Source organism: Peromyscus eremicus, chromosome 5 (assembly GCF_949786415.1).
Source record: "Peromyscus eremicus chromosome 5, PerEre_H2_v1, whole genome shotgun sequence".
In the NCBI taxonomy this organism is placed as follows: Eukaryota; Metazoa; Chordata; class Mammalia; order Rodentia; family Cricetidae; genus Peromyscus; species Peromyscus eremicus.
The window spans coordinates 9,428,320-9,453,662 of NC_081420.1; the positions used below are offsets into that span (position 1 = coordinate 9,428,320).

General features: G+C 51.5%; 1 protein-coding gene across 15 annotated transcripts; it reads left to right on the top strand.

The window, feature by feature from the left end:
* The first annotated feature begins 998 nt into the window (after positions 1–998).
* On the top strand, positions 999–14,088 carry Rnf44 (ring finger protein 44). Of its 15 annotated transcripts, none has more exons than XM_059262896.1 (13): positions 3,181–3,341; positions 7,027–7,202; positions 7,558–7,727; positions 10,858–11,008; positions 11,199–11,388; positions 11,761–11,928; positions 12,341–12,517; positions 12,606–12,767; positions 12,860–12,993; positions 13,227–13,314; positions 13,396–13,517; positions 13,591–13,690; positions 13,811–14,088. In XM_059262896.1, exons 4-13 carry the CDS (start codon positions 10,902–10,904, stop codon positions 13,871–13,873), a joined length of 1,311 nt encoding a protein of 436 aa, XP_059118879.1. In that variant the 5' UTR covers positions 3,181–3,341; positions 7,027–7,202; positions 7,558–7,727; positions 10,858–10,901; the 3' UTR covers positions 13,874–14,088. The 15 variants fall into 15 exon arrangements, with proteins under 15 accessions (XP_059118889.1, XP_059118886.1, XP_059118883.1 ...); XM_059262907.1 differs by having other exon boundaries at positions 3,184–3,341; positions 12,344–12,517; XM_059262903.1 differs by lacking the exons at positions 3,181–3,341; positions 7,027–7,202; positions 7,558–7,727 and adding exons at positions 1,214–1,398; positions 2,851–3,076.
* The last annotated feature ends 11,255 nt before the right edge of the window (positions 14,089–25,343 follow it).

The window sequence follows — 25,343 nt, forward strand, 5'->3', positions numbered from 1 at the left end:
AACCTGGTCTACACTAGGAGTTCCAGGACAGACAAGGCTATATAGAGACCCTGTATCAAAACAAACAAAACAAAATGAGAAAAGCTTCCTATGGTCTCTGTTCTGTTGCACCCTCTGTTCTGTGCCCACAAACTGGAGTGAAATCTAGAGACAGCTTGTCCCTAACCAACCAGCTATGACACTGGGTACAGCCATTCTTCCTCTCAGTACTGCCTTGGGGGTGACCCACAGAGCCACAGCCTACAGAGGCTCCTTGGTGGAATGTGCTCACGCCTCCAAGCCCAATCCTCCCAGATCGTTGCACTTTGCAAGTACAAAGTCCCTTCGGTGCCTGTATAGTGAGGGTACCAGCCCAGGAACAGGTCAGCCCAAGAATCAACTTTCCAATCCATTCCTGGCCTCAGACCCTGGGCCCCTTCCAGGGAACACATTCCCTTTAAAGAGCTCTTGTCAGGAGGAAGCCAAAAAAGGAGGTCCAGTTAACCCCCGAGGACAACGAACTGCATAGAGGAGTCAACCAAGACTTAAACTGAGATCCTGGCGCCTGTCCCTGCAATCCCCAGGGCATGGTCTGCAAGAACTACAACTTCCAGCATGCTCGGCCGCACGGCACGCTGGGAGCTGTAGTCCTCACCAACGCGCTTCCCGTACGGCTCAAAAACGGCCCGGGCAGGATCTACCCCGTCCTGTCGTATCTGGTGTCTGTGTCCTCTGAAGTGTCCTTGAAAGACCATAGAGTCGTATTTAACGTATTTTACAAAAGAGGAAATAGAGGCGGCTCTCATGCCGAGTCACAGGGGCACTGAGCGCGAGGGCTCCCAAGTGCTTCGCCCGTGCCCCTCCGGCCGCACGCCCCGCCTCCCCACCCCTACCCCCGGTCCGCGGTGGTGCGGCCCGATAGGCCCATTGTGCGCCGCAGGGGGAGCGGAGGTTCAGCTTGGGCGTTTCGCCGGCGCCGAGGGGGCGTGTCCAGATTCTTCTTCCCCGCTCCGCGTTGGTGAGGCCCGACCAGCCCATTGCGCACACCAAGCAGGGAGTTCAGCGAGGGGGCGTGTCCGCACGCCCCGCCCAATTCCTCTCCCTAACCGCCATGGTAAGGCCCGACGGGCCCATTGCATGCAAGTGAGGCGGGGCGTGACGTACAGCTCGGGCGCGTTGCACCTGAGATCCCAGGAAAGAAGCGTGCAGACGCCCCGCCCCTATACCCCCTGTCCGCGATGGTGCGGCCCGACAAGCCCATCGCGAGCTTTAGGGAGGGGGAGGCACGGAGCAGGGTCCACTGCGGGAGCAGGGGGAGGGCCGCGGCCGGCGGCTTCGGAGCCGCAGCCGGAGCGGGACCGGGCTTCTCTGGGAGCAGCGCCGCCGCCTAGTGGGGGTGGAGCCCAGCGGTGGCCCCAGGTAACTACCGGGCGCGGGCTGCTGTGGACGCGGCGGGAGGTGCGGGCGCTTCGGTGAGGCCTCGCCGGCCCCAGTCGTCGCTGCGGCCGTCCGCTCGGTCCAAGTGCTAGGGCGCCCGGCTGGACGAGTTTCTGCGAGCTCTGCGCTCGGCTGGTGGAGCTCCAGCGAGGATCCTGTGGCCCCGTGTGGGTCCCTAACATTTCACCCTTCAGCAGCAAGAGTGGCTGGAGGTCCTGGTAACAGCACTAACCCGGGGCCATCACTGCATTCGTGATGTTCGAACCCCGAGGGATCGATAGTCGGTTTGCATCTTGCCCAGTAGAAAAAGCGTTTCCTGTCGGCGCCCCACTAGGCTTGAGTGGAGTTGGTGCTGGGGGCCAGGGAGGAAACAAATTGGCGGGTGGGTGGTCGAAACTGCACTCCTGTAGCCCCGAGTTTTCTTCTCAGTGGTGTAATGCTCTCCTATCCTACCGCAGACTGAGCGATTGCAGTGGTGAGGTGCATGCAGTGTAGGGAGGGGTGAATGAGAAAAAAGCCCCCCAGCATACACCCAAGATTCACACACCCCACTGCAGACATAACCAGGGAATCACACCGCCAGTTGCATATCCATTGAGAGCCACCTAGGGAGGTAAGTACTGGTACTCTCCTGCAATGTTAACCTCTGGACAAATAGCCTCAGGGAGGTTAGGGAAGCCCTCAAGGTCACAGAGCCCCTGAGAGCCAAAGCAGCCTGCATTAGTGTAGTCCTGTCTTAGTTACATTCAGCAGGTGAACAGTGCCTCAGTTATTAGTGTTGTCATTGACTCCATTTTACAGATGAGAGCCTAAGATGAAGACAACTCACCCAGTGTCAGAGCTGGACCCAGAGTGATGCTCTCAGGAGCACAAGACCCAGAACAAGCTACACGGACCCACACTCTGCTCCTTGCCCATCTGCACAAACGATCAGTTATTTGGAGAGGCAAAGCTGTGATTCATCCTTGCCCAAAGCAGATGTAGAACAGGGTCTGTCCACTCTGTGCCTGGTGTACTAGGCTCTGGGCTCTAGTCTGATGCTTGGTGGTATTTTGAGAGGTCCAAGTCCCAAGCTGGCCAAGGTGTACTGTGTCCCAAGGTCCCAATTGCATGTTTTCTTAGTTCTGGGAAGGTTGTTGTGTCCTGCCTCTATGGAGGAAGATTTGAGGGGCCAAGGAAGAAAGGAATGGAATACTTCCTCACTCAGGAGAAGGGAGGCAGCCCATCTTCAGGCTCTGATAATAGGTGGGAACCCTGACTTAGGAAAGAGTGCTGGCACCTTCTTCCTGCTGCTGCTGGCCAGAGCTCTGCTCGTGTGCAGAAGAGGCCAGAGGAGGAAGCTGGAACGCAGCAGCAAGTGCTCTCCAGCTCTCATCTGCCACCTCAAGCCACCTGCTAGGTCCTGAGCCTCTCTGTGGTCTTCTTTTGCCCCAGGAACATCTATGCTTTGGATCATTTCGAAGTCTCGGGGATGTGTAAGGGCCATCTTTCACCTCAATCGCCTCTTCTGTGAAGTGGAGTGAACACTGGCATCTAGCTCTTAGCTCACTGTGAGACAGTCAGGGTGAGCCACCTGAGGACTGGATACAGAGCCTTTCAGCGCTTATTGGAACTGAGGCAGCTTTCTGCAACCCACTGGACCACCCTTCTGGGTTCTGTGGTGAGGGCAGTTACTTCCTCTCCCTGAGTAAACAGTACCTGACTGCTGGGGGATAGGCTGTCATAAAAGGCACACAATAGGTATGAGGGCCACACCCCACAGGGGATGAGCTGTGATGAGGAAGAGGCACAGAGGGATCCCACAGGTTTTGAAGAATAGTCCAGATTGCTGGCTTCTGTGGAAAACTTAGGAAACTTGGTAAAATTCTCCTCTCTTCTGCTCATACAGTTTTGCATGTGGCCAGGAAAGATCTTCAGGTTTGGAGGTATTTGGGGCATCTGTTCCTGGGGAGAGCCTGACTGTGGGATTCCAGGGCCAGGCCCAGACTGAATAGATCAGCGACAGGGTCCTGTATGGGAAAGGGTGGAAAAGGGATTTCCTGGCCAAGGAGGGACAACCCAGAGTATCTTTGGGCATTTGGCCCAGTGGGAGCCAGGTCCCAGGTGAGTCTGGTCCCTGCCAGGACCTGCAAGATGGCCACATAGAGATAGTCCCACCCACAGCATGGCCATGGTTCTGTCGGGTCCGGGAAGCCAGAACAAACCTGAAAGGCTAGGAAAGGCACAAGGACACTGTCTGGCTATGTCTAGAGCTTGACAAAGAATCTGCCGAATGTGGGAAGGTGATGTTGAAGACATTAGGCAGATAAAATGATACGTGGGCCAGACTTGGGTTTAAAAGCCTATAACTGGATTGTGAGTGGAAGGCAGGTTTTTGTTTCTGTGTGTGCGAGCCCATGCTGTTTTGTGAGTGCACATGTGTGCTGATGTGTGAAGGCACTGTCCATCCTTTTGAAAGTCAGGGTTTGGAGCTAACCAACTAGTCTTGGCTGGCTGGCTGGGAGACAGGGACCCACCTGTCTCCGTGTATCTTTTTATGTGTTGTGGGGATTGAACTCAGGTCCTCAAACTTGCCTGGCAGGCACTTTAGTGACAGCTAGCTCTGTAAGTCTCTGGGGGTGGTTTTCTGAGGGAAGAAAGTAGAAATCTGTGCTTGGGCAAGTCACTTCACTGCTCTGGCCCTCAGATCCTCACACGTACATTGAGGCCACATTTGTAGTAAAGGCTGGATTTCGGTACACTCAAAACAATGAACCCCTTCAGCCAGGAGGGGATATTGAGTGAGACAGTGATTGTGACAGGGTTTTATGGATTAGTGGCACAAAGTGAAGGTCAGGGTCAGCTCATCCCCCTGTAAGAAAGGAGTGGGAGTGGAGCCTTGAAGAGCAGGAAGGAGGAATTGATTGATAGAAAGAGAAGACGCCTCCAACGAGGAGGGCCAGGCGCAGCTGGCCAGAGGACACCATTGTGCAGGAAGGGCTTAGAAGATGTGAGCCCGAAGATTGATGTGGTGAGCTTACTAAGTGCATCTCCAAGGCCAGTGTACACTTGGTGGCAGTAAGGAGCCACCGCAGGCTCCTCCTGTAGAAGTGGGCAAGGGTTCGGATGTAGGTATCTTTGAACATGGGCAGGATTTTCTAGTTGCTTGTGATTAATAGAGACAAGGAAAAATTGATAAGGAGCAAACAAAGATCATTGGGCATGTCCACATCTAAGTTCACACACATTTGTAGAGTGGAATCTATACCACTGCATCATTAACTTGATCTCTTGTTGCTTAGAGATCTGCAAATTGCCCCCAGGTACCATCTTGTCATCTTGTTACTGGCTATACATCCATAGTGCAATTAGTTGAGGGATATTAATCTGAGTATTCCATTGTTGTAACAAGTCTCGACCCCACAGGTTCATAGCTATGTTAGCCATATATGGTTTTAATTTTCCTTTCTGTCCTTCTGGACCTATACATTCAAGCCATCTTGCACTTTGTTTCACTCGAGATAATGTCCCAATATACTACATCCATAGTGCAATTCTGAGCCAAAAATTGTTCCCCCAGTTTCCTTCTGGATTCTTTCCATTAGCTGCCTTTCCTGAGGACACATTTTCATTCTAAGAGAATGAAAGTTTTAATGCCTTAAGATCGGGCTTATAGCCAGGCGGTGGTAGTGCACGCCTTTAATCCCAGCACCCGGGAGGCAGAGCCAGGCGGATCTCTGTGAGTTTGAGGCCAGCCTGGGCTACCAAGTGAGTTCCAGGAAAGGCGCAAAGCTACACAGAGAAACCCTGTCTCGAAAAACCAAAAAAAAAAAAAAAAAAAATCGGGCTTATAAAGTACTGGAGCGGTAGCTCAGCAGTTAAGAGCACTTGCTGCCCTTCCAGAGGACCAGGGTTCAATTCCTAGTACCTACATCAGTTGACTCACAACTACCTGTAACTCCAGTTCCAAGGGGCCCAACATCTCTTCCGGACTCTACAGGCAGTGAGTGCACAGGGTGTACAAACTCAGACATACACTAACACATACACATGAAATCTTTTAAAAATAGACCTAAGAGCCAGGCAGTGGTGGCGCACGCCTTTAATCCCAGCACTCGGGAGGCAGAACCAGGCGGATCTCTGTGAGTTCGAGGCCAGTCTGGTGTACAGAATGAGCTCCAGGAAAGGCTCCAAAACTATACAGAGAAACCATGTCTCTCCCCCTCCCTCCCCCAAAAAAAGGCTAGGCGGTGATGGCACACACCTTTAGTCCTTAGCACTCAGGGGTCAGAGCCTGGCGGATCTTTGCGAGTTCGAGGCCAGCCTGGTCTACAGAGCGAGATCCAGGACAGGCATCAAAACCTTGTCTTGAAAAAAATTTAAAACAAAATAGACCTAAGATATATTCTTTTATGGCTTTCAGCAGGTTGTACTGTCTAGAATTTGTTTGTATTTTAAGACAGGATTTCTCTATGTAGTCCTGGCTGTCCTGGAATCCAATCCATGGAACAGGCTGGCCTTGAACTCAGAGATCCGCCTGCCTCTGCCTCCCAAGTGCTGGGATTAAAGGCGTGTGCTACCACCACCCCAACTCTGTCTAGAATCTTTTAAAGCACACAGTTATCAAAATTTAAAAATCTAAACCAGGAGAAGTGGTGTATGCTTGTATTCCCAGCACTTGGGAGGTAGAGGCAAGAGGATCAGGAGTTTGAGGGTAGGCTGAGATATATTAGAGACTGTGTCTAAAAACAAATAATAGAAAATTAAAATCTGCCTTCCTGAGCAGGTGCATCTTGATAATTTCTGTATCCTTTCAGAAATACTATGCAGATACAATATTCAGTTGAAATTGATAATACTGTTACTTCTTGTTCAGCAAATTGGTTTCTTTTTTTTTTTTTTTTTTTTAAATATTTGAGAGTATGGGATATATCCACTAAGTACACAGTGAACTGGATCCTGTAGCCTGCCACATGGTTTAACAAATGTTGCCGTTTTGTTCTGACATCTTGTTCTGGGTTGGTAGGTGTTGGAGGAGTCCAGTTACTACAGACCATCCTAGTAGACTTAGTGTTTTAGATAATTCTGATGATCTGTTCATGTAGTCGATGCACCCCACTTTGTTGGCCTGGGAGACATCCTAAGGAGACCGAGGCTCTGCTTCAGCTTGGGTTTACATCTCTGTTCCCTCTCTCGCTTCAGCTGTTAATTGGGTGTGACACTTTTTGTTGTCTTTTGAAGACAGGGTGTTAGTGGCCTTGGCTGTCCTGGAACTCGGTATGTAGAACAGGCTGGCCTCGAACTCACGGAGATCCTCCAGTCCTGTGTGTGTGGTTCTCCTCTCTGGTACTGCTTGTCATACTTCTAGACTCACAGGGGTTGAAAGGCGTAGAAAACTGAAGTGTCTAAAGTGCAGAAACTTCCCGGGCTTGGTACAGCCAGTTCTTACATCAGCTGAACTAGGGCCTCCCCTTCCCACCCCCCTGCCTCGCTGGGGGCGGGGTGGCGAAATGTTTCTGTGACGTCAACATGCGCAGGACCAATCCCCCTGCCCAGGAGACGTTAAGTCGTTTGCATGGGTCGTCGGTCATTGGTCTCTCGGGCCACCTGGGCTGTCGTCGCTTTTTAAAGGCGCCGCGTAACGGAACAGAAAACAGGAGAGACGAGAGGCGCGGTGGGCTATGAGGTCATCGCGGGCCTGCAGGGCTTGGGAGTGACGTCACCTCCGGGAAGCGTGCCAGCCGGGGCTGAGGGCGGTCCTCTCACCTGGGCTGCGTGAGAGGCTGCGGTCCCCGCGGCCTAAGAAGGTAACCGTGACATCTTAATGCGCGCCGTGGTCCCACGCTCGGGGTGCCCCGTCCTACAAGCCACCCGGCTCTGGGGGCCTTGAAGTATGAGGTGGGGGCGAGGAGGCTTTTTTAACCTGGCTTTCAAGATGGCGGCCCGCTAGTCACGTGCCGCCCGCAGAGCGCGATTGGCCGGCGCGGCGTCGAGGGGCGGGGCCCGCGGGGCGGGGCGGGGCGGGCGCCGGCTCTTGCCGCTGCTGTTTGCTTGGAGCGTCCTGGCGCGCCCCCGCGAGCCGCCTCCCGCGCTGCGCGTCCCCGCCGCTCCGAATGTTGTGAATCAAACGTGGGGCTGGTTCCATCCGGCCGCCGCGGACAGTTCTTAAAGGGCCAGCCCGCCGGATCGCAAAGCTGCGTCCTGCGCCGCCCTTCTCTCGTGTCCGTGCCGGGGAGGCGGAAGACAGAGCAGGCTCGGGAAGGAGCCGGCGCTCCACCATCCGCACCCCGCATCGCGAACAAAGGAGCCCGCGTGTTGTCGGACGGCTGCCGGTGAGTCGGGCCAGGCCCCTAACTTCGGACCCGCACCCCGGAACTGTGGTTCCCTCGGGGACTCGCTGTGGTTTGCCGGCTTCGTGGGCATAGATCCTGGGCTGCCGGGGTGGGGGCGACGGCGGTGAGGCCCCCGGGCCAGGTGCTGCCTGGGGCTCCCTAGACTCGGCCAGGCCACCCCTCTGCGGAGCTGAGCGCTGCGGTGGAGGGGAAGGAGCCACCCCCTCCCCCTGCAGCCGCCACTTCCTTTGTTGTTGCTTTTGTCTCACGCCGAGCACATGGTCCGGGATCCTCGGTTCTTAAAGTCACAGCGCTCTAGTCCTTGCGCTGCTGCCTGGCCCCGTCCCTCAGTGTTCCTCCGAGTGCGGCACTAAGGAGTTAGAGGGGGTCAACAGAGTCTCTCCTGGGACAGGTGTGCGAGCTTCGGCCCCGTCCCCAGGGAGGGGTGGCTTTGGAAGATTGCTGGAACCCCACTGCCTGCGTCTGGCCTGCTTTAGGGAGGAGCCTGATCCTCGGGGACTTTGTTTTCCTCCCCCACTAATGTGAACACCTGGTTTCTTGTCTCTGGCTTTTTAGGGGTGCCCTGGGGAGATTTCACCCCCTTTTAATTTGTTACAACTGAGGCTTAGCGAAAACTAAAGGAGTTCTTTAACCAAGGTCACCCAGGGAGTCCAAGCTGGCCGAGGTGTGGGGGTCCCACCCGCAACTCCCTCCGCGGTCTTAATACAAGTTGGAAAGCTCCTCTTTAGAGTGGGAGTTGGGCGAGCAAGTAGGGAGGGGGGGAGGTTTTCTTCCCGCCTAAGCCTGCTCTTGGTCTTGGAGTCTCACTTTGCTGGTCTGCTACAAGGGAGCATCTTTTTTTTGCAAACAGACTCTATGCCAGGGTCAGATACGTGCTTGGAACACTGTACTGACAGGGTTGTTCATGGGGGCAAGATAGGACTTAGGGGAGCTTACCCAAACTTCTTAGAGAGTGCAGTGAAAGAGGTGTGCAAAAGCATTGTTACTGGTTGACCTTGAGTGTGTCGCTAGATCCAGCTCAGTCTCTTGCACGTCTCCAGGACAGCTACTCACAGATACTAAGAGAATCACCTTGTCCTGTGTGACTCTAGAAGTTGTCTGTGGTTTTTTTTCCTCTGACCACTGTTATCATTGAGAGGACTAGGACTTGGGGAGTCTGGGTCTAGGGAACCAGCCAGGACCAATTCTGTTCTCCGTGGTCTAGAGCAACTCCTCTTGGGGCTCCAGTAACTGAAATGGGAGTGTCCCCCTTTACCACTTTTGTTCCTAGTAGGAGTTACAGAATCACCTTTCCCTTCTGGGGTACGCTGCTAGGGCAGCATGCTTCTCCGACCTTCAACACTTACTGTACCTTGTGTCTGCCTAGTGTTGGAGTGCAGGATAGCATGTCTTTATTTTCTAGTAATGGTCATTCACACTACCTCTGGCATTCACTTTAAGGACTGATTCTTCTGTTAGCTTTAGAGGGGCCATTGATGGTTTCCTGGGAGATCATTCTTAGGTTGTTCCCATTTTTACAGAGGAGGAGTCTGAGGTTCAGGGACCGAAAGCCATGGACCTAAGACCCTGGCAAGAATTTTGGGGTGTTGCTTGTTAGGGGTGATGCTGTTCCCTTTGGCACTATCACCCACTAAATGTCCTCTGTCTGCTGGTTTGGGGTGGGCTAGGTATTTGGGGGTGGGTTACTCCTGGCCCTTGTTTGTAGCTAGCGTGGAATCCGGAAGTGAGGAGCTGTGTGTCCGGGTATCTGTAGTTGGCCCAGCCAGGGGTCACAAAGCCAGTCACCAATGATAGCCAGGTGCAGAGAGTGGACAGGGTCTGGGGAAAGGAGGGCAAGTGCTCCCTCCCCTTCTAGCCTTCCTTGGAGACTAGGGTTTGTGGGGAGTAATTTATAATCTCCCAGTCTTTCCTCACTGGCAACAGCCTGTCATCACTACCACACTGTGTGCTTTACACACCTCTGTGATGGGCTTTCTTCAGTGAATCCCACCCTTGTTGAGTACCAGGCTTGTGGCCTTGGCCAGGCACCCCTTGGGTAATGTGGAGAGGGCATTCTGTGCAGCCTTGGAGCGTCTTGGGTAAAGGAAATGGTTCTTCTGATGTTAGCTGGAATGATTGAGGTGCTTAACTGACCTTCCTCCCTTGCTGTGTTAGCAGGTAGCAACATTTGGAACTGGACATGAGGCACACATAGGTTTGTTGGTTGAGAAAGAGTAGAAAGGCCTCCTTATGGCAATGATGGCAGAGAGCTGGCCCAGACTCTTCAGTGTGTCAGGGCCTGATGGGGTTTCAGAGTGGTCCTTTCCAGGACTTCATCCTGACTCTGAGTTAGGAGATGAGAGCACCCTCCCCACTTAACCCTAAAGAGGAGACCTGCCCTGACACATTCCTGCCCATCTTCCTCTCAGATCATCCTTTTTCAAAGAGCTCTACTTCCCCCATTGGGGTCTACATGAGGTCCCAGAGAAGAGACACTGATGCATGCCAGGCCCAGCTTGCTACCAGTGGCAAGTGTCTTTCCTAGGCCCTGTGAAGCCTTGAGGTGGCCTTCACTATAGCAGCAGGATGTGTAGATAAGCTTGAAGTTGCCCTATTTCCTAGCTGAACACGTTTGTGGGACCTAGAGCAGTGAGTCTCTTCTGCCGAGCCTACTAACACCTTTCCTTAATTAATGGGTGGCGTCACAGCTGAGTGTGCACCAAGGTGAAGGGCTAGGGAGAGAGAATGGTGTCTGACCTTAGACCAAAAGTTTCCAAGGGTGGAAATGGGTCAGACCATCTTACCTAGCCCTTGAGAGTGAGCCCCAGGCCTTTTTGAAGTTCCTCTTTCCAACTACATAAAAGGGGAACCTGGAGCTCCCAAGAGCCCCATCTGCCTAGAGGCCAAGATGTAGCCAGGGGTGAGGCAAAGGAAGCTTCCTCCAGCCTGAGCCTCTCTGGAGCCAGCTGGCCCTTAAGCACACTGGTCTGGTCTCCGAATTTACGGTGTGCTAAGATTTGATCCCACTTCACAGAGAAAGGCTCAGTCTGTTAACACTGGAGCCCAGCTCCAGAGGAGGGCCTCTCTGGGTTTTTCTATCCCTCTATGTCTTTCTCTACTTGCCTCCTAGGGTTGTGAGCCCCGGCCCAGCCCCTCCACCTCCCTGCTCCCCTGATGAGACCATGGACTCTGGCAGTGACTAAGTGGCCACCCTCTGCCCCTGTGCGTCACTGGCAATTCTCTACAAGACCTAGCAGCAGTCCAGGACAGCTCTGGGGAAGGTAGGAAGAAATCTCCATCCCTACTTCAAGGGTAGCCATCTTGGCTGGGTTCAGGGACAGAGGAGTGGGCCCCAGGGCCCTGAGCTATCTATCTTGGCTTCCTAGTGTGGGTTATGACCCTGGCTTCCCTCCCTGCATTATAAATGAGTGGTGCTCCTCTGTCCTGTTGGGGCTCCTCTGTGTGGTACAGCCTTGGCCACGCGGGGCCCCTGGCCAGCCCGCCTGCCCAGGATGAGCACTTACCCTCCCAGCAGCTGCTGCCACAGTCACCACACCTCTCTGTAGAGGAGCACCAGGCCTCAGCTCCTGCCGGCAGGAGCCCACGAATGCTGCACCCAGGCACCCAGCAGAGCCCGTTCATGGTTGATCTCCACGAACAGGTAGGTAGGACAACTCTTAGACCACCCTGCCCCCCAGCTTCTGTCAAACGGGTCTAAGAAGCAGAGGCAGCAAAGCTGATTGTCTCTTGCTATACTTAGCATGTTAGTCCCATGATACCGGTAAAGGGGAGGGTCTTCTCTGGGGTGCCTACTGTCAAGGATTCATTAGAACACTGGTTCTGCCCAACAGGACTTTTTTGTATTTTGAGACAGGGTCTCACTATGTAACCCTGGCTGACCTGGAACTTCCTGTGTACACCAGGCTGGCTTCATGTCCCAGAGACCTTCCTGGCCTCCCACAGGACTCTTTCTCTGAAGATTGCTCTTATAGCCAGGCTTCCTCCCTAGAGTTCCCTGGTGCTCTCTCCACAGGTGCACCAGGGACCTGTCCCTCTGTCCTACACAGTCACCACAGTGACCACCCAAGGCTTCCCCTTGCCTACAAGCCAACACATCCCTGGCTGCAGTGCCCAGCAGCTCCCAGCATGCTCCGTGATGTTCAGTGGGCAGCACTACCCCCTCTGCTGCCTCCCACCTCCGGTGAGTGAATGCTTTCTTCTCCCGCCCAGGTACATGCCACACTCTCCATCCTAGCAGGTATGAGCACAGGCACCCTTGGGAACTGAGCTAAATGCCTGTGCAGGCTGTCAGTGTACTACTAACTTGGCCTTCTGGCCATGGCCCAGAGCAGCATGTTTGTGTTCCCACAGAGGTGTGAGGCAGCTTAGAGGTCAGGGACCTCTCCGTAACAAAGCTCCTGCCGCATACATTGGCAGAGGCCCTGCAGTGGAGGCTGTGGGGTGGCATCCTACCTTGGCAGACTAGGACAAGAATGGGACTTGCAGAGCTGCTACAGGAGGGCTCCTGGGTTTGTGTGTACGTGAGAACCTTTAGCTGGGTGCTGTTCCCTGGCCTCTTGGCACATAGGCCCAGCGTCTTTGCCCTCTCTCAGCAGCTGATCCAGGCATGTACCGTGCAGCAGCTGCCTGTGCCCTACCACACCTACCCCCACCTCATCTCCAGTGACCACTACATTCTTCACCCCCCGCCACCAGCCCCACCACCCCAACCTACCCACATGGCACCTCTTGGTCAGTTTGTGTCCCTGCAGACCCAGCACCCACGTATGGTGAGTTTGGGGAGTTGAGGGGGAGTGCGGAGTGGGAAAGGCAGGGATGTGGTTGTAAGCCTGGCTGACTTGTCTCTTCCTCTTCCAGCCCCTGCAGCGACTGGATAATGAGATGGACCTTCGAGGGGACCAGCACCCCATAGGTAGCTTCACTTACTCCACCTCTGCCACTGGCCCGGCCTTGTCACCCTCGGTGCCCCTTCACTACCTGCCCCATGACCCACTGCACCAGGAGCTGTCCTTCGGTGTGGTAAGTGCCAACCCTGTCCCTCTAGCCAGGCTTAGGGCAGTGAGCAGACAGGCCTGCTAGCTCACCTACTACATCTGTTTCTCTGCCCGCAGCCGTATTCCCACATGATGCCACGAAGACTGAGCACACAAAGATACCGTCTACAGCAGCCGCTGCCACCGCCGCCGCCACCACCACCACCACCGCCGCCGCCATCTTATTACCCAAGCTTCCTACCCTACTTCCTGTAAGTGCCAGCATAGAGCCATTGGCCTTGTTCTCTCGGGCCCTCCACAGCTCTGGTAGCCACACCACACATAACAGTCGTCCTTGCCTTTCCTCTGGTGTGCTTGAACAAACACCAGGACCCTGATGTGAGCCGTGCAGAGCTCTGCGCCTCGTTTGCAGACAGGGGGTGTGTCTGGGGGGTGCTTTGTACCGTCTCCCTCTGCTGACCTGCACTCTGGGGCTCCTCTCTAGTTCAATGCTGCCAATGTCACCGACCACCATGGGCCCCACCATCAGCCTGGATCTGGATGTGGATGACGTGGAGATGGAGAACTATGAGGTCTGTGGTGCCTGTGCTGGGAGGTGGAGTTTGGGAGTCCTCCAGCTTGAGGTGCTGCTGACCTCCCTTGCCTGGCTCTAGGCCCTCCTGAACCTGGCTGAGCGGCTGGGAGATGCCAAGCCCCGAGGCCTCACCAAAGCAGACATAGAGCAGCTGCCGTCATACCGCTTCAACCCTGACAGCCATCAGTCGGAGCAGACCCTGTGAGTGTCCTGCCCAGACCCCCGGGAGGGGACTCTGCTGTCGGGGTGGGGGTGACACTGTGCTCCTCTTCAGGTGTGTGGTCTGCTTCAGCGACTTTGAGGTGCGGCAGCTGCTCCGAGTCCTTCCCTGCAACCATGAGTTCCATGCCAAGTGTGTCGACAAGTGGTTGAAGGTAAGGTGGCCTAACTCCAGGTAGCCCCAGTCTGCAGGTGTGGATAGTTTATCCCAGTCAAATAGGTGGGGGCGGGAGGCCGGATAAGAGTGAGGTCTGATGTGTGGCTGTTCCTCCCAGGCTAACCGGACCTGTCCCATTTGCCGGGCCGATGCCTCCGAGGTGCCCAGGGAGGCTGAGTGAGGCTCCTTCAGCCACCCACAAGAACCCTGCCCAAAGCTCCGGAAATGGGTGGGGGGAGGCAGGGAGTGGCCCAGGGAGAACTGTAAGGGAGGCCCAGGCCTGTCTCAGCGTTCTCACCTGCAACTCCAGAGCTGGGGCCAGGGTCAGCCCTGGAGAAGCCCCTGCAATAAGCCCCTGCATTTGCCAAGCTCCAAAGACTCCTTCCCCAAACTGCCTGCCTGCCTGCCCGTCCGTCCGTCCGTCTGTCAGTCCGTCAGCCCGCCTGCCCGCCATGGAGCTGCCTGAGTGTCCCCAACTCAGTCTGCCTCTTATTTGCCCTTGGGTCCTTCTTCCTGCTGGCTCTGGGAGGCAGGAGTCCATTCCCCAAGTGTGGTGGCTGGTGTGATTCCCCACCCCCCAAAATGGGCAAAGGAGTAGCCACCCTGGGTCAACCGGTCTCTTGTACTGAAGTGAAGCATTCCCTGCACAGGTGGTAGGTACTAGCACGTCTGTGGGCAGACAGTAGCCAGAGACCATTTCCTAAGTCCCAGATCTGAGTCCTGTTTGATTCCAGACAGACTGAGACACTCGGCTCTTCCTCCACTGCTGCACAGTGTGGGTCTGACTCCTCAGGACCCTCACCCCAGGCGCAGCGTTCCAGCCCACACCCAGGCTGGAAGGTGTACCCCAGCCAGGCTCTTGGAGCAGTGGGGTGGGGGCTCAAGCTGGACACATCAGGTTCTGTAGGAGCCAAGCCGCAATCTGGGCATGTCCTGTGTTTCTGGTGGCTGCCCCTCCACCAGTGACAATGTCAGACCAGTGCTCGATCTTCTCCCCCCCGTCGTTCTGCATGAATGTGAGGAACAGCAGTTTTTTGTTTATTCATTTGGCCCAAAAATTGCGTGGAGGGGGTGTGGACATTTAGAGGTGTTTGGTGGGTTTTTCGTTTTGTTTGGTGGGGGGTTTTTTGTTTTTGTTTTTTGGGGGGGTCTTTTTTGTTTTTTGGTGTGTTTTTTTTGTTTTTTGTTTTTTTTTGGTTGGTTGGTTGATTTTTGGGGTTTTGTTTTGTTTTTTTTGTTTTAATTTTTCTTCTTTGATTTAAAGGAGTAGGGTGAGGGCATAGGGACCAACGGGGACCAAACGCCCAGGGGGCAGAGAAAGGTCAGGTTGTGCCGCACCCAGGCCTCCTAATGACTGTGCGGCTAGAACTCACAGGGCAGGGTTGGGGGTCTGTGCTCAGCTGATAACTGCCACGCACTGTACTGCACATGTCCCTAGAGCCTACCGGGACCATTTGCTTTTCAGGGCATTCCTCCAGCCAGGGGCTGTCGCCCACCTGCCTGGTTGAGTCTCCTCCTAGGAATCCCATGAGGACAGAGATCAGGGAGGGCGTGAACCTCCACCTGGGGGTCCTTCCCAGCCTGATCCCTGCCCTCCAAGGTCTAGAGGAGGCCGAGCTCCCTACTCTCCTTTCAGGTCCCATTCCTTTCCTACCCCCACCAGGGGTTGCTGCCCTGAGTGAACGAACCGCGTGTGGGGCCGGCACATCCTAGCAGGCAGCCATTGGCGCCTGCTGCCTCAGGGATGCTCCAACCACCCTCGTTCTCATGCGGCAGCCCTGGCTCCCTGCCTCCCACCCCAGCCTGCCAGGGCCCATTGGCCTGGTCCCACCCCACAAGAACCCAAAGTCTTACTGTATATAACTCCAGGTGATGTTTCTATATTTATAGCAGTGTTGAAAATCCACGTTTTACACAGAGAACCACCTTATCCAACCCCGTCCCTTCCTCACCCCAACAAAAGGTTTCCAAACCCTTGTGGTTCCTGGGGCAACAGAATTGACTCATGGGTTGTGTTGGCTGCAGTGATGATTCCAACAAGCAGCTACTGGGGGGAATACACCTTTTTTTTAATCATTTAAGGAAGATTTATCAAACAATTACTTCGGATGTTTGTGATTTGCCGACCTTGCTGTAGATGCCATGTTACCAATGATTTCCTGTGGTGGGGGCTTGGCATTGTTTACTCTTTATTTACCAACTTCTGGCCTAGGCATGACAGTGGGCACCTTCCCCCAGCATTGCTGGGCCCAGCGCCTGTGTTCTGTTAGAAAGGTTTTTATATATATATCTATATATATATAATTACACACATATATATAAACACACGTGATTTGGGGGCCCTGTTCCTTGCACATCTTACAGTTACCTCATTTTTCCCATGTATGTATTTGAAAAAAAATGCTAATATATAGAGAAAATGGTTCTTAAAGCTTAAATGTGTGGTTTTTTCCATCCCATTGGACTCACATTGGTTTGTAGCATTTAACATAACTAGTATGTTGTATTATATATGTGTATACGGATTGAAATTTTTAACAGATTTGTACTTTTTTTAAAATGAAAGTTGCTAGTTCTGCTTGACCAAGTAGTGCAATCATTATTTTTTTTAATATTGTTGCTGATTTCAGAGGGATATTCACTAATAAATGTATGATGTATACAAGTGCTGCCCAAGCCACCTCTGGCTGCTCGTGTGTTCTTCCCATGAGAAGTGAAAATTGAGAGTGCCTGGGGGGCTGCTGCTGCAGCCAGTCACAGAAGACATAGTTCCCTGCTCTGGAACCATGAAGTTCGTCAACACTGACCAGAAACAACTGTCTCACGGGAAATTAGATTCTATTGGCAATTTACAAGAGTCCATCTAACCAGTGTGAGGAGAGATCGTTAGTGGTCCTGACTTGGGACTCACGTAGCTCGTGCTAGCCTCAGATGGCTGTGGGGTGAACTTGAGCCCCTGCTCCCATCTCCCACAGGTTTGGTGTTTTGAGACAGTCTTGCTGTCTGGCCCAGGGTGGGCTCAGATTTGTGACAGCTGTGCTGGGATTATAGGTGTGTCGTCACACAGGTCCTGACATTGAGATTCTGAGGTGGGCATGTAGTTTAGTGGTAGAGTGTGTTAGCTACCCTAGCATGTGCCAAGCTCTGGGCCTCATCCCCAGCACAGTGGAAAAACTAAATTCTGAGGTAAGTTGTTAGGACTGGATTGGGATTCAGCCCTGCCTTCCAGTTCTGGCATTTCTCCAGAGGAAAATCGCTATTGCTCAGGTACTCCTTTTAGTCATTGGACAGCTGTGGTTAGAGATCAGACCTGAGCAGTTCAGTTCTTCAGCAGCATGATTGGCCAGGCCACACCCCCAGAGAGACCTGTGTGCCCCTTGCCTTTGCCCTTTGCCCCCTGCCCCAAAGGGACTTCATTTCCATGCTGACAGTGGATGTCAGAAAACATGCTCTGCAGTGGTGCCACTGACTAGAGAGCTCTCTGGTCAGGTCCTTCTCATGATCTTGGGGTCATTTCCAAGTTGGGGGACAGCATCAGCTGAGGTGTTCCTGTAATCTATTTCAGAAGTCCATTGGAAGCATTACAGTTTATAAAGGATAAGGGCTCTGATAATGTAAGTTCAGTCAGCTCCCATTCTGGGGCACAGCAATCTGATTGCATGGCTTAACTGGGCCTTGTGCCGACATGCTGTAAATCTAGGAGCTGATTCTTAGGGCTACATGTCCAGTATTTGCTTCGACTTTGACTGCACACCGTGAGGCACACTGGGACATGGTAGCTTCTTTGTTGGCAGCAGCTGCATTCCCATGGCCCTAGAGCCATGAAAATTGAAAGTGGAAGTTTGTAAGCTCTTCAGGATGCAGAAAGCCCAAAGAAAAATATAAATTATATCAAAACAATTCACCTCTCATTCACAAAAACTAAAGCTCAATGAGCTGGGAAGAAATGTCAGCAAAAGGCTCAGACAGCTAAATCCACCTAACGAAAGCCTAGATGCTTCAAGAACCTGTCACACTACTGAGCAGCAGCAGGAAGTCCCAGGGAAACAGACAAGAAAGGGGAACATCCTGGATTTGTAGCCAAGCTAATGAAAACCAGTGAAGAAAACGCATCTGAAAGACTTCTGACAGTTCCACAGGCCACGGGGTACAAGGTCAGCACAACTGTGTAAGCTGAGTGGTGGTTTGTGCCCATAGTTCCAGCCACTCTTGAAAGAGAATGACTCCTTGAGCCCAGCAATTGGGGCAAATGGGGCAAGATTGGGATACAAGACCAAAAAGAGAAAACTGCATTTCTAGCAGCTAGCAATAAATACATGAAAAAGGTGGTGGCGCACGCCTTTAATCCCAGCACTCGGGAGGCAGAGCCAGGCGGATCTCTGTGAGTTCGAGGCCAGCCTGGGCTACCAAGTGAGTTCCAGGAAAGGCGCAAAGCTACACAGAGAAACCCTGTCTCAAAAAAAAAAAAAAAAAAAAAAAAAAAAAAAAAAAAAAAAAAAAGAGCGTTGCACATGTCCTAGGTGAGCCTCCAGCTCAGTAGATAGAGATTGACCTGGGGCTTCAATCACGCGGGGTACTCAGCTGAGCCGACACTCCCAACCTGGACCCATGAAAATATAATTTAAAACCAATACTATTTCTAACCAATCAAAATAAACATTTGGGCAGTTGAGAGTGTTTTTCTTCACCAGAGGACTAGAGTTCAAATCCCAGCACCAAGTCCAGTGGTTCAAAACTGCCTGTAACTAGCCCCAAAGGACCCCCTGCCTCTGGCGTATACTAACAGAGACATACACACAAATTTTTAATCTTAAAGGAAAATCCAAGACTTACATGCTGGAAACTGGAAAAACTGATATATAGACAAGATAGCTATACACACACACCATAAATCACATCCGAATAAATGGAAAGTGTTCTTGGAATCAATAATCAGTTTCAGAAAGTGCCACTGTTCCTCAAATCTGTTAGTGTGGTGATATATTGTGTACCCTAATAAAATTTGCCTAAAGATCAGAGAGACAAAGGAACAATCCACAGATTAAACAGATGCCAGGCAGTGGTGGCACACACCTTTAATCCCAGCACTAAGAAGGAAGTGATATTGGTGGGCAGAGAAAGGTGTATAAGGCATGAGGAGACAGGAACTAAAGGCTTTTTCAGCTGGAGCCTTTCAGGTGAGGAGTCAGAGAGTTTCAGTCAGGATTTGTGGAGTTGGTGAGGTGAGACATGGCAGTGGCTTGTTCCTTTTTCTCTCTGATCTCAGCATTTACCACAATATCTGGTTCCAGAATTTTTTATTATAAGACCATTTAGCAATTCGAGTTACAATTTAGTGCAACTTAACCAAAATTTCAGGAAATTTTTTGGCTTTTTCTGAAATATGAAAATAACAAAGACCTAGAGAGCAGCTGAAACAGCTTTGCAAAATAAGAATAAAGTGGGAAGAATCTGCCTGACCGTAGCTGCATCCACAGGACCATGTGATTGGTCCAACAAGATGGCTCCACAGGTGAAACCCGATGACCTGTGCTTGATCCTCAGGACTCGAACAGTGGAAAGAACTCTTCAAGTTGTCCTCTGACCTCCACATTGTGCCATGGTTCATGGTTCTCCCTCTCTCTCTCTCTCTCTCTCTCATACACACACACACACAAACACGAATGTAAAAAGGCAACACAGGCTGGGTGGTGGTGGTGCACACCTTTAATCCCAGCACTCGGGAGGCAGAGCCAGGTGGATCTCTGTGAGTTCGAGGCCAGCCTGGTCTACAGAGCAAGATCCAGGACAGAGGGTGCAGAGGGTGCCTGGACTGGTCTACTCTGGTGACCGGTCTAGCTAATAACCTAGCTGTCATCATAGAGCTTTTGTCCAGTGACTGATGGAGGCAGATGCAGAGATCCACGGCCAGGCACCAGGCTGAGCTCAGGGAATCCAATTGATGAGAGAGAGGAGGGATTCTGCACTTGAGGGACATCGAGATCATGATGGGAGGATGCGCAGAGATGACCGGCCACACTAGTGGAGGCCCATGAACTGTGGTGGCTGTGGAGCCCCCATGGGACTGGACTAGGCCCTCTGGATACGGAAGACAGTTGTTTGGCTCGAACTGTTTGAGGGGCACCCAGGCAGGGGGATCGGGATCTGTCCCTGGTGCATGGGCAGGCTTCTGGAACCCGGTGCCTGTGGTGTGACGCCTTGCACAGCCTTGGTGCAGTGGGAAGGGGCTTGGACCTGCCTAGGCTCAGTGTGCCGGGCTCTGCTGACTCCCCATGGAGACCTTGATTTGGGATGTGGGTAGCTTGGGAGAAAGGGCTGGGGGGTGGGAGGAGGGAGGAGGGAGGAGGGAGGAGGGGGGAATCTGTGGGTGGTATGTGAAGTGAGTAGAAAATTTCTTAATAAAGAAAAATGAAAAGAAAAAGAAAACACACACACACACAAAGGCAACACGACAGATTATTACAGATTATGGAACAAAAGAATCCGAAAGTTGTGGCTGGAGAGATGGCTCAGTCTTTTAGAGTATAGGCTGCTCTTACAAAGGACCCAAATTTGATTCCCAACACCCACATGGGGACTCAATGAAATGTCTCACTCCAGTCCCAGGAGTGCCCTCTTCTGGCCTCTGCAGGTGCCAGATGTCCACCTGCATGGCACACAGACATACCCACAGTCAAAACCAAAAAGTTTTGTGTGTTTTTAGACAGTCTCACTGTGTCGCCCTGGTGGCCTGTTACTGTTTAGATCAGGCTGGCCTCAAACTCACAGAGATCCACTTGTCTCTGCCTCTGGAGTGCTGGGATTAAAGGAGGCATGAAAACAACAACAACAAACCACCCAAAAGTCAATCTATACAATTACAGTTGGCTTTACTAAGAGCTACATTCCACAGTTTATACAACAACAGTAAACACAGAGTGGGGTTAAGGGTAAAGATAAAACTTAAAAACTAGAAAAATTTATAGAAACTGCCAGATCTAGGGCTAGGCAAAGTAGTTTTGACTGTTACATAAAAATCATTTCAAAATATCAGCCAGTAATTGGATACTGTCAAAATGGAAAAAAAAAAAAAAAAAAAAAAAAAAAAAAAAAAAAAAAAAAAAAAAGCAACAACCTGCAAACCACATATCTGACAAAGGGTTCATTTCTCATATAAAAGCAGAAGTTTGCCAGGCGGTGGTGGCTTAATCCCAGAACTCAGGGGGCAGAGGTAGGTGGATCTCTGAGTTCAGCCAGCCTGGTGAGCTCTAGGACAGCCAAGGCTACAGAGAAACCTTGTCTTTTTTTTTTTTTTTTTTTTTGGTTTTCTCTGTAGTTTTGGTGCCTGTCCTGGATCTCACTCTGTAGCCTAGGCTGGCCTCGAACTCACAGAGATCCACCTGCCTCTGCCTCCCGAGTGCTGGGATTAAAGGCGTACGTCACCACTGCCTGGCTTTTTTTTTTTTTTGTGTGTGTGTGTGTGTGTGTGTTTCAAGTCAGGGTTTCAGCCGGTCGGTTGTGGCGCATGCCTTTATTCCCAGCACTCGGGAAGTAGAGGCAGTCGAATCTCTGAAGAGTTCAAGGCCCATTTGGTCTACAGAGTGAGTTCCAAGACAGCCAGGACTCTTACGCAGAGAAATCCTGTCTTGAAAAAACAAACAAACAAACAAACCAAAACCTTTGAAAGTTATAGATTGTACCAATGTTGATTTTCTGGGTGGTTTGGTTTTGGTTTTAGTTGGGGGGGGGGGTGCAAACATAGGGCTTTTTGCATTTTAATGCTCTCCCAGCAAGCTGCAGAGCATCCCTAACCTCCCAGCCTACCAGGTTCCATCAGAGAGGAGCTAGGTACACACCAGATCCTTTTGAACTATTTTTGCAATCCCTAAAATCCTAAGGTTATTTTGACATAAAAAGTTGAGGAGGCCGAGTGGTGGTGGCCCACATCTTTAATCCCAGCACTTGGGAGGCAGAGCCGGGTGGATCTCTGTGAGTTTGAGGCCAGCCTTGTCTACAGAGCGAGATCCAGGACAGGCACCAAAACCACACGGAGAATCTCTGTCTTGAAAAACAAAAACAAAAACAAACAAAAAAACAAAATGTTGAGATCTGGCATGGTGGCCACCCTTGCAGTCACCCATTTGGAAAGGTAGCAAGGGAGGAGTGAAGTGGCTTTGAGGCCAGGCTAGGGGCATAATGAGCTGGGTCTCAAAAGCGAATAGCCTGTGGGAAACTGTAAAGACCTTCGGCAACAAGGCTTTTGGTTACCTCCTCTCAGAAGCTCTGCCTGCTTGCTAGCAACTCCCGTTGTATCTGGTCCGCGGTGAGAGCATCCACTGTCCTGTGAGTTCAACCTGTACCTTGGCAGGAAAAACATTTGAAGTTCTTGGGCCACAAGGATCATATAAAAGCCTAGGCATTCTATGAGGGAAATTTGGTTACCCTAACTCCTGGGGCCGTCTACTGAGTGCTTGGCATATCATTTGTGTCAAATAAATTTATTCAACAGAACTAGCTGACTTCTGCTTCAAGCCAACCCAGGCACAAAATTCTTGCCTCCAGAAGCCAGGTTCTGAAGCAGAGGTTAAAATAAACAGGCAACAGCTGTTTTGAATGAAGGATGGGCACCTGTATGAGGAGGGAGGTGCTGCGGACAGGTGTTTTCAGTCTCCCTGTTGCATCTGTTCCTCCACAGCCTAAGAAATGTCTTATTTCCACCCGGAGAAACTGGGGACCAGACAGCCTGATTCTGTGACTGACCAAGAACGAGGACAGCCTTATGCCCCAGGCTTGTCCTATTAGTGAATCGAGGCCCTGATTTGGTTAGCCTACTCTCCTGTCCCCAGATTCCTCCACACAGGAAGCAGAAAGCCTTGGCCCTTTGAGGAGCCTGGGGTAGATCAGTCTTTTCTTTTTCTTGAATGGGGAGACAACGGTTTCCACTCATTTCACAGGGAGGCAGAGGGGCCCAGTGTGCTGGTGCCCTGGAGCCTTCCTGCAGCTCCTCATGGGTGCAGGCAGTATCGGGACAGCACCCCGACCCCCTCTTCCTTTTCTCAGTCCCTGCCTCTTCTCTCTTCCTACCCCACTCCCAAATCCTTCTGATTTCCCCTGTGCTCTGCGGAGGACGCCGCACACCTGTGAGCGTCTGTGGCACTGCCAGGGGACCCATCATAGGACCTTCTGTTTAGGATTTGTTCTCTGAAACAAGGTCTTGCTGTGTACTCCTGGCTGGCTTGATGCTGGCTTTGTTGCTTAGGCTGTTCTCCAGTTCTCAGCAATCCTGCCTCGGCCTCCAGAGTGCTGAAATCACAGACATGTGCCACCAAGTCCACCCTTTCTCTTCTTGACTGTAAACCAGCCTTCCTTAATTCCCACACAGGAAAAGGAGCTCAATTTGCCTAAGATCACAACCAACCAGAGGCGTAGGGGTTCCGCCCCAGGTATTTCTCGCAGCTCTCTTACACAGATTTAACACTTTGACGCCTTCCTACTAGTGCCCATGTGCCTCTCCCAAGCCTGGTTCCAATGGCGTCTCCCTCCAACCAAGTCTACTGGCTCCCACAACACACCTGCAGAGGGCGCTCCTGTCACCATGGCTCCTGCTGAAAAGTACCTGCATTAGACCTAGAGCCATCACATGCACCATAATCCCAGACCCCTAGTAAAAAAGGACAATGCAGACATTTTCAGAATACATGTATTGAACAAGCAAGCATTTTTAAATGAGTGAGCTGCTCAGAGAGAAAGCACTTGGGAAGTTGACCCAATTCTGGGACCCCAATCCCTTTAACACAGGTTCTGGCCTCCTCAGTGGCCCAGGTGAAATGAGCAGTTATTTACCCACTGACAATTATCACTATTGTTTTATTTGGGGTATGATAATGTGGCAAGCTGAGATAAATCTCAGGTCTCTGCTGTTTCTGTCCGAGATAAGGGCTCTGATAGAGAAGTGCATTTTGGGAAAGCCCCTCAAAACAAGACAGCTCGTTCCTGGACAGCTTTCAGTACAATGACAGTACCCACATGTAGGTTGCAACATGTTAGCTGCATCTGCTGAACAAACACACATTCACTTTTGCACAGGTATAAATGCTTTCTGTGATATTTAACCGCAGCATATCCACAGGAAAAAAAGTTGAAAGTTAACTAGGGGTGTAACTCAGAAAGCTTCCTGATATGTAGAGAGTCTTGAGTTCAATTCACATACGATGCTTTGTTTTGTTTTGTTTTTTGTTTTTTGAATTTTTTATTATGTATACAGTGTTCTGTCTGCATGTATTCCTACTTGCCAGAGGAGGGCACCAGATCGCATTATTAGATGGTTGTGAGCCACCATGTGGTTGCTGGGAATTGAACTCAGGACCTCTGGAAGAACAGCCTCTGAGCCGTCTCTCCAGGCCCCCCCCCTTTTTTTTAATTTTATTTATTTGTATCTTATGGGCATTGGTGTTTTGTCCTCATGTATATCTGTGTGAGGGTGTCAGATTCCCTGCAACAGGAATTACAGACAGTTGTGAGCTACCATGTGGTTGCTGGGAATTGAACCCGGGTCCCCTGGAAGAGCAGCCAGTGCTCTTAACCACTGAGCCATCTCTCCACCCCCTCACATAGGATGTTTAAAAAAAAAAAGCAGGATGGCACACACCTAGTCCTAGTGAGACCAGCCTGAAGCCTGAGAGAAGCTTGTAGCTGGTTGTGGAAACTATATGATAAGGAGTGAGTCTATGTGGGAACTTTTGAGAAGGCAAGGTTGAAGCATTGTGAGGAAGAAAACACCAAACATTTCTAGAGAGAAGAAAGAGAGTCAGTTGGTTCAAAAGATGTCCTGGTTAGTTTTCATGTCAACTTCACATATCCTAGAGCTGGGTGGAAAGAGGGAACCTCCACTGAAGAATTCCCTCTATCCGGTTGGCCTACGACCATATCTGTGAGAGGTTGTTTTGATGATTGATGTAGGAGGATCCAGCCTACTGTGGACAGCACTATCCTTAGGCAGGTGAACTGGAACAGTATAAGAAAAATAGCTGGCCAGGCGGTGGTGGTGAAAGCTTTTAATCCAGCACTCGGGAGGCAGATCTCTGAGTTTGAGGCCAACCTCGTCTACAAAGGGAGTTCCAGGACATCCAGGGATACACAGAGAAACGCTGAATCAAAAAAGAAAGAACAAAAAAAAAAAAAAAAAAAAGAAAAATAGCTGAACATGAGCTTGAAAGCAAGCCAGTAAGCAGCATTCCTCCAAGGCCTCTGCTTGAGTTCCTGCCCTGACTTCTCTCAATAAAGTGACCTGGAATCCTAAGCTGAAATAAACCTTTAACTCAAGTTGCTTTTTTTTTTTTTTTTTTTTTTTTTTTTTTGATGTTTGAGACAGGGTTTCCCTATGTAGCTTTGGCTGTCCTGGAACTTGCTCTGTAGACCAGGCTAGTCTCAAACAACAGAGATCCATCCTAACCTCCCTAACCCTGAGTACTGAGTTAAAGGTGTGTACCACCACCATGCCTGGCATTCCTAAAAGGCTTTTGACCACAGTGTTATCACAGCAACAGAAATCAAACTAGCTGGGTGGCGGCGGCGGCGGCGGCGGCAGTGGTGGCGCACGCCTTTAATCTCAGCACTCAGCACTCGGGAGGCAGAGCCAGGCGGATCTCTGTGAGTTTGAGGCCAGCCTGGGC

What these genes read in the sequence shown, in the direction of transcription:
- Rnf44 (XM_059262906.1), top strand. Translation starts at nt 10,902, where the DNA reads ATGAGACCATGGACTCTGGCAGTGACTAAGTGGCCACCCTCTGCCCCT. An exon ending in TGGTTGATCTCCACGAACAG is followed by an intron (nt 11,389 to 11,760) that starts GTAGGTAGGACA and finishes CTCTCTCCACAG; the next exon opens with GTGCACCAGGGACCTGTCCC. An exon ending in GTGTCGACAAGTGGTTGAAG is followed by an intron (nt 13,691 to 13,810) that starts GTAAGGTGGCCT and finishes TGTTCCTCCCAG; the next exon opens with GCTAACCGGACCTGTCCCAT.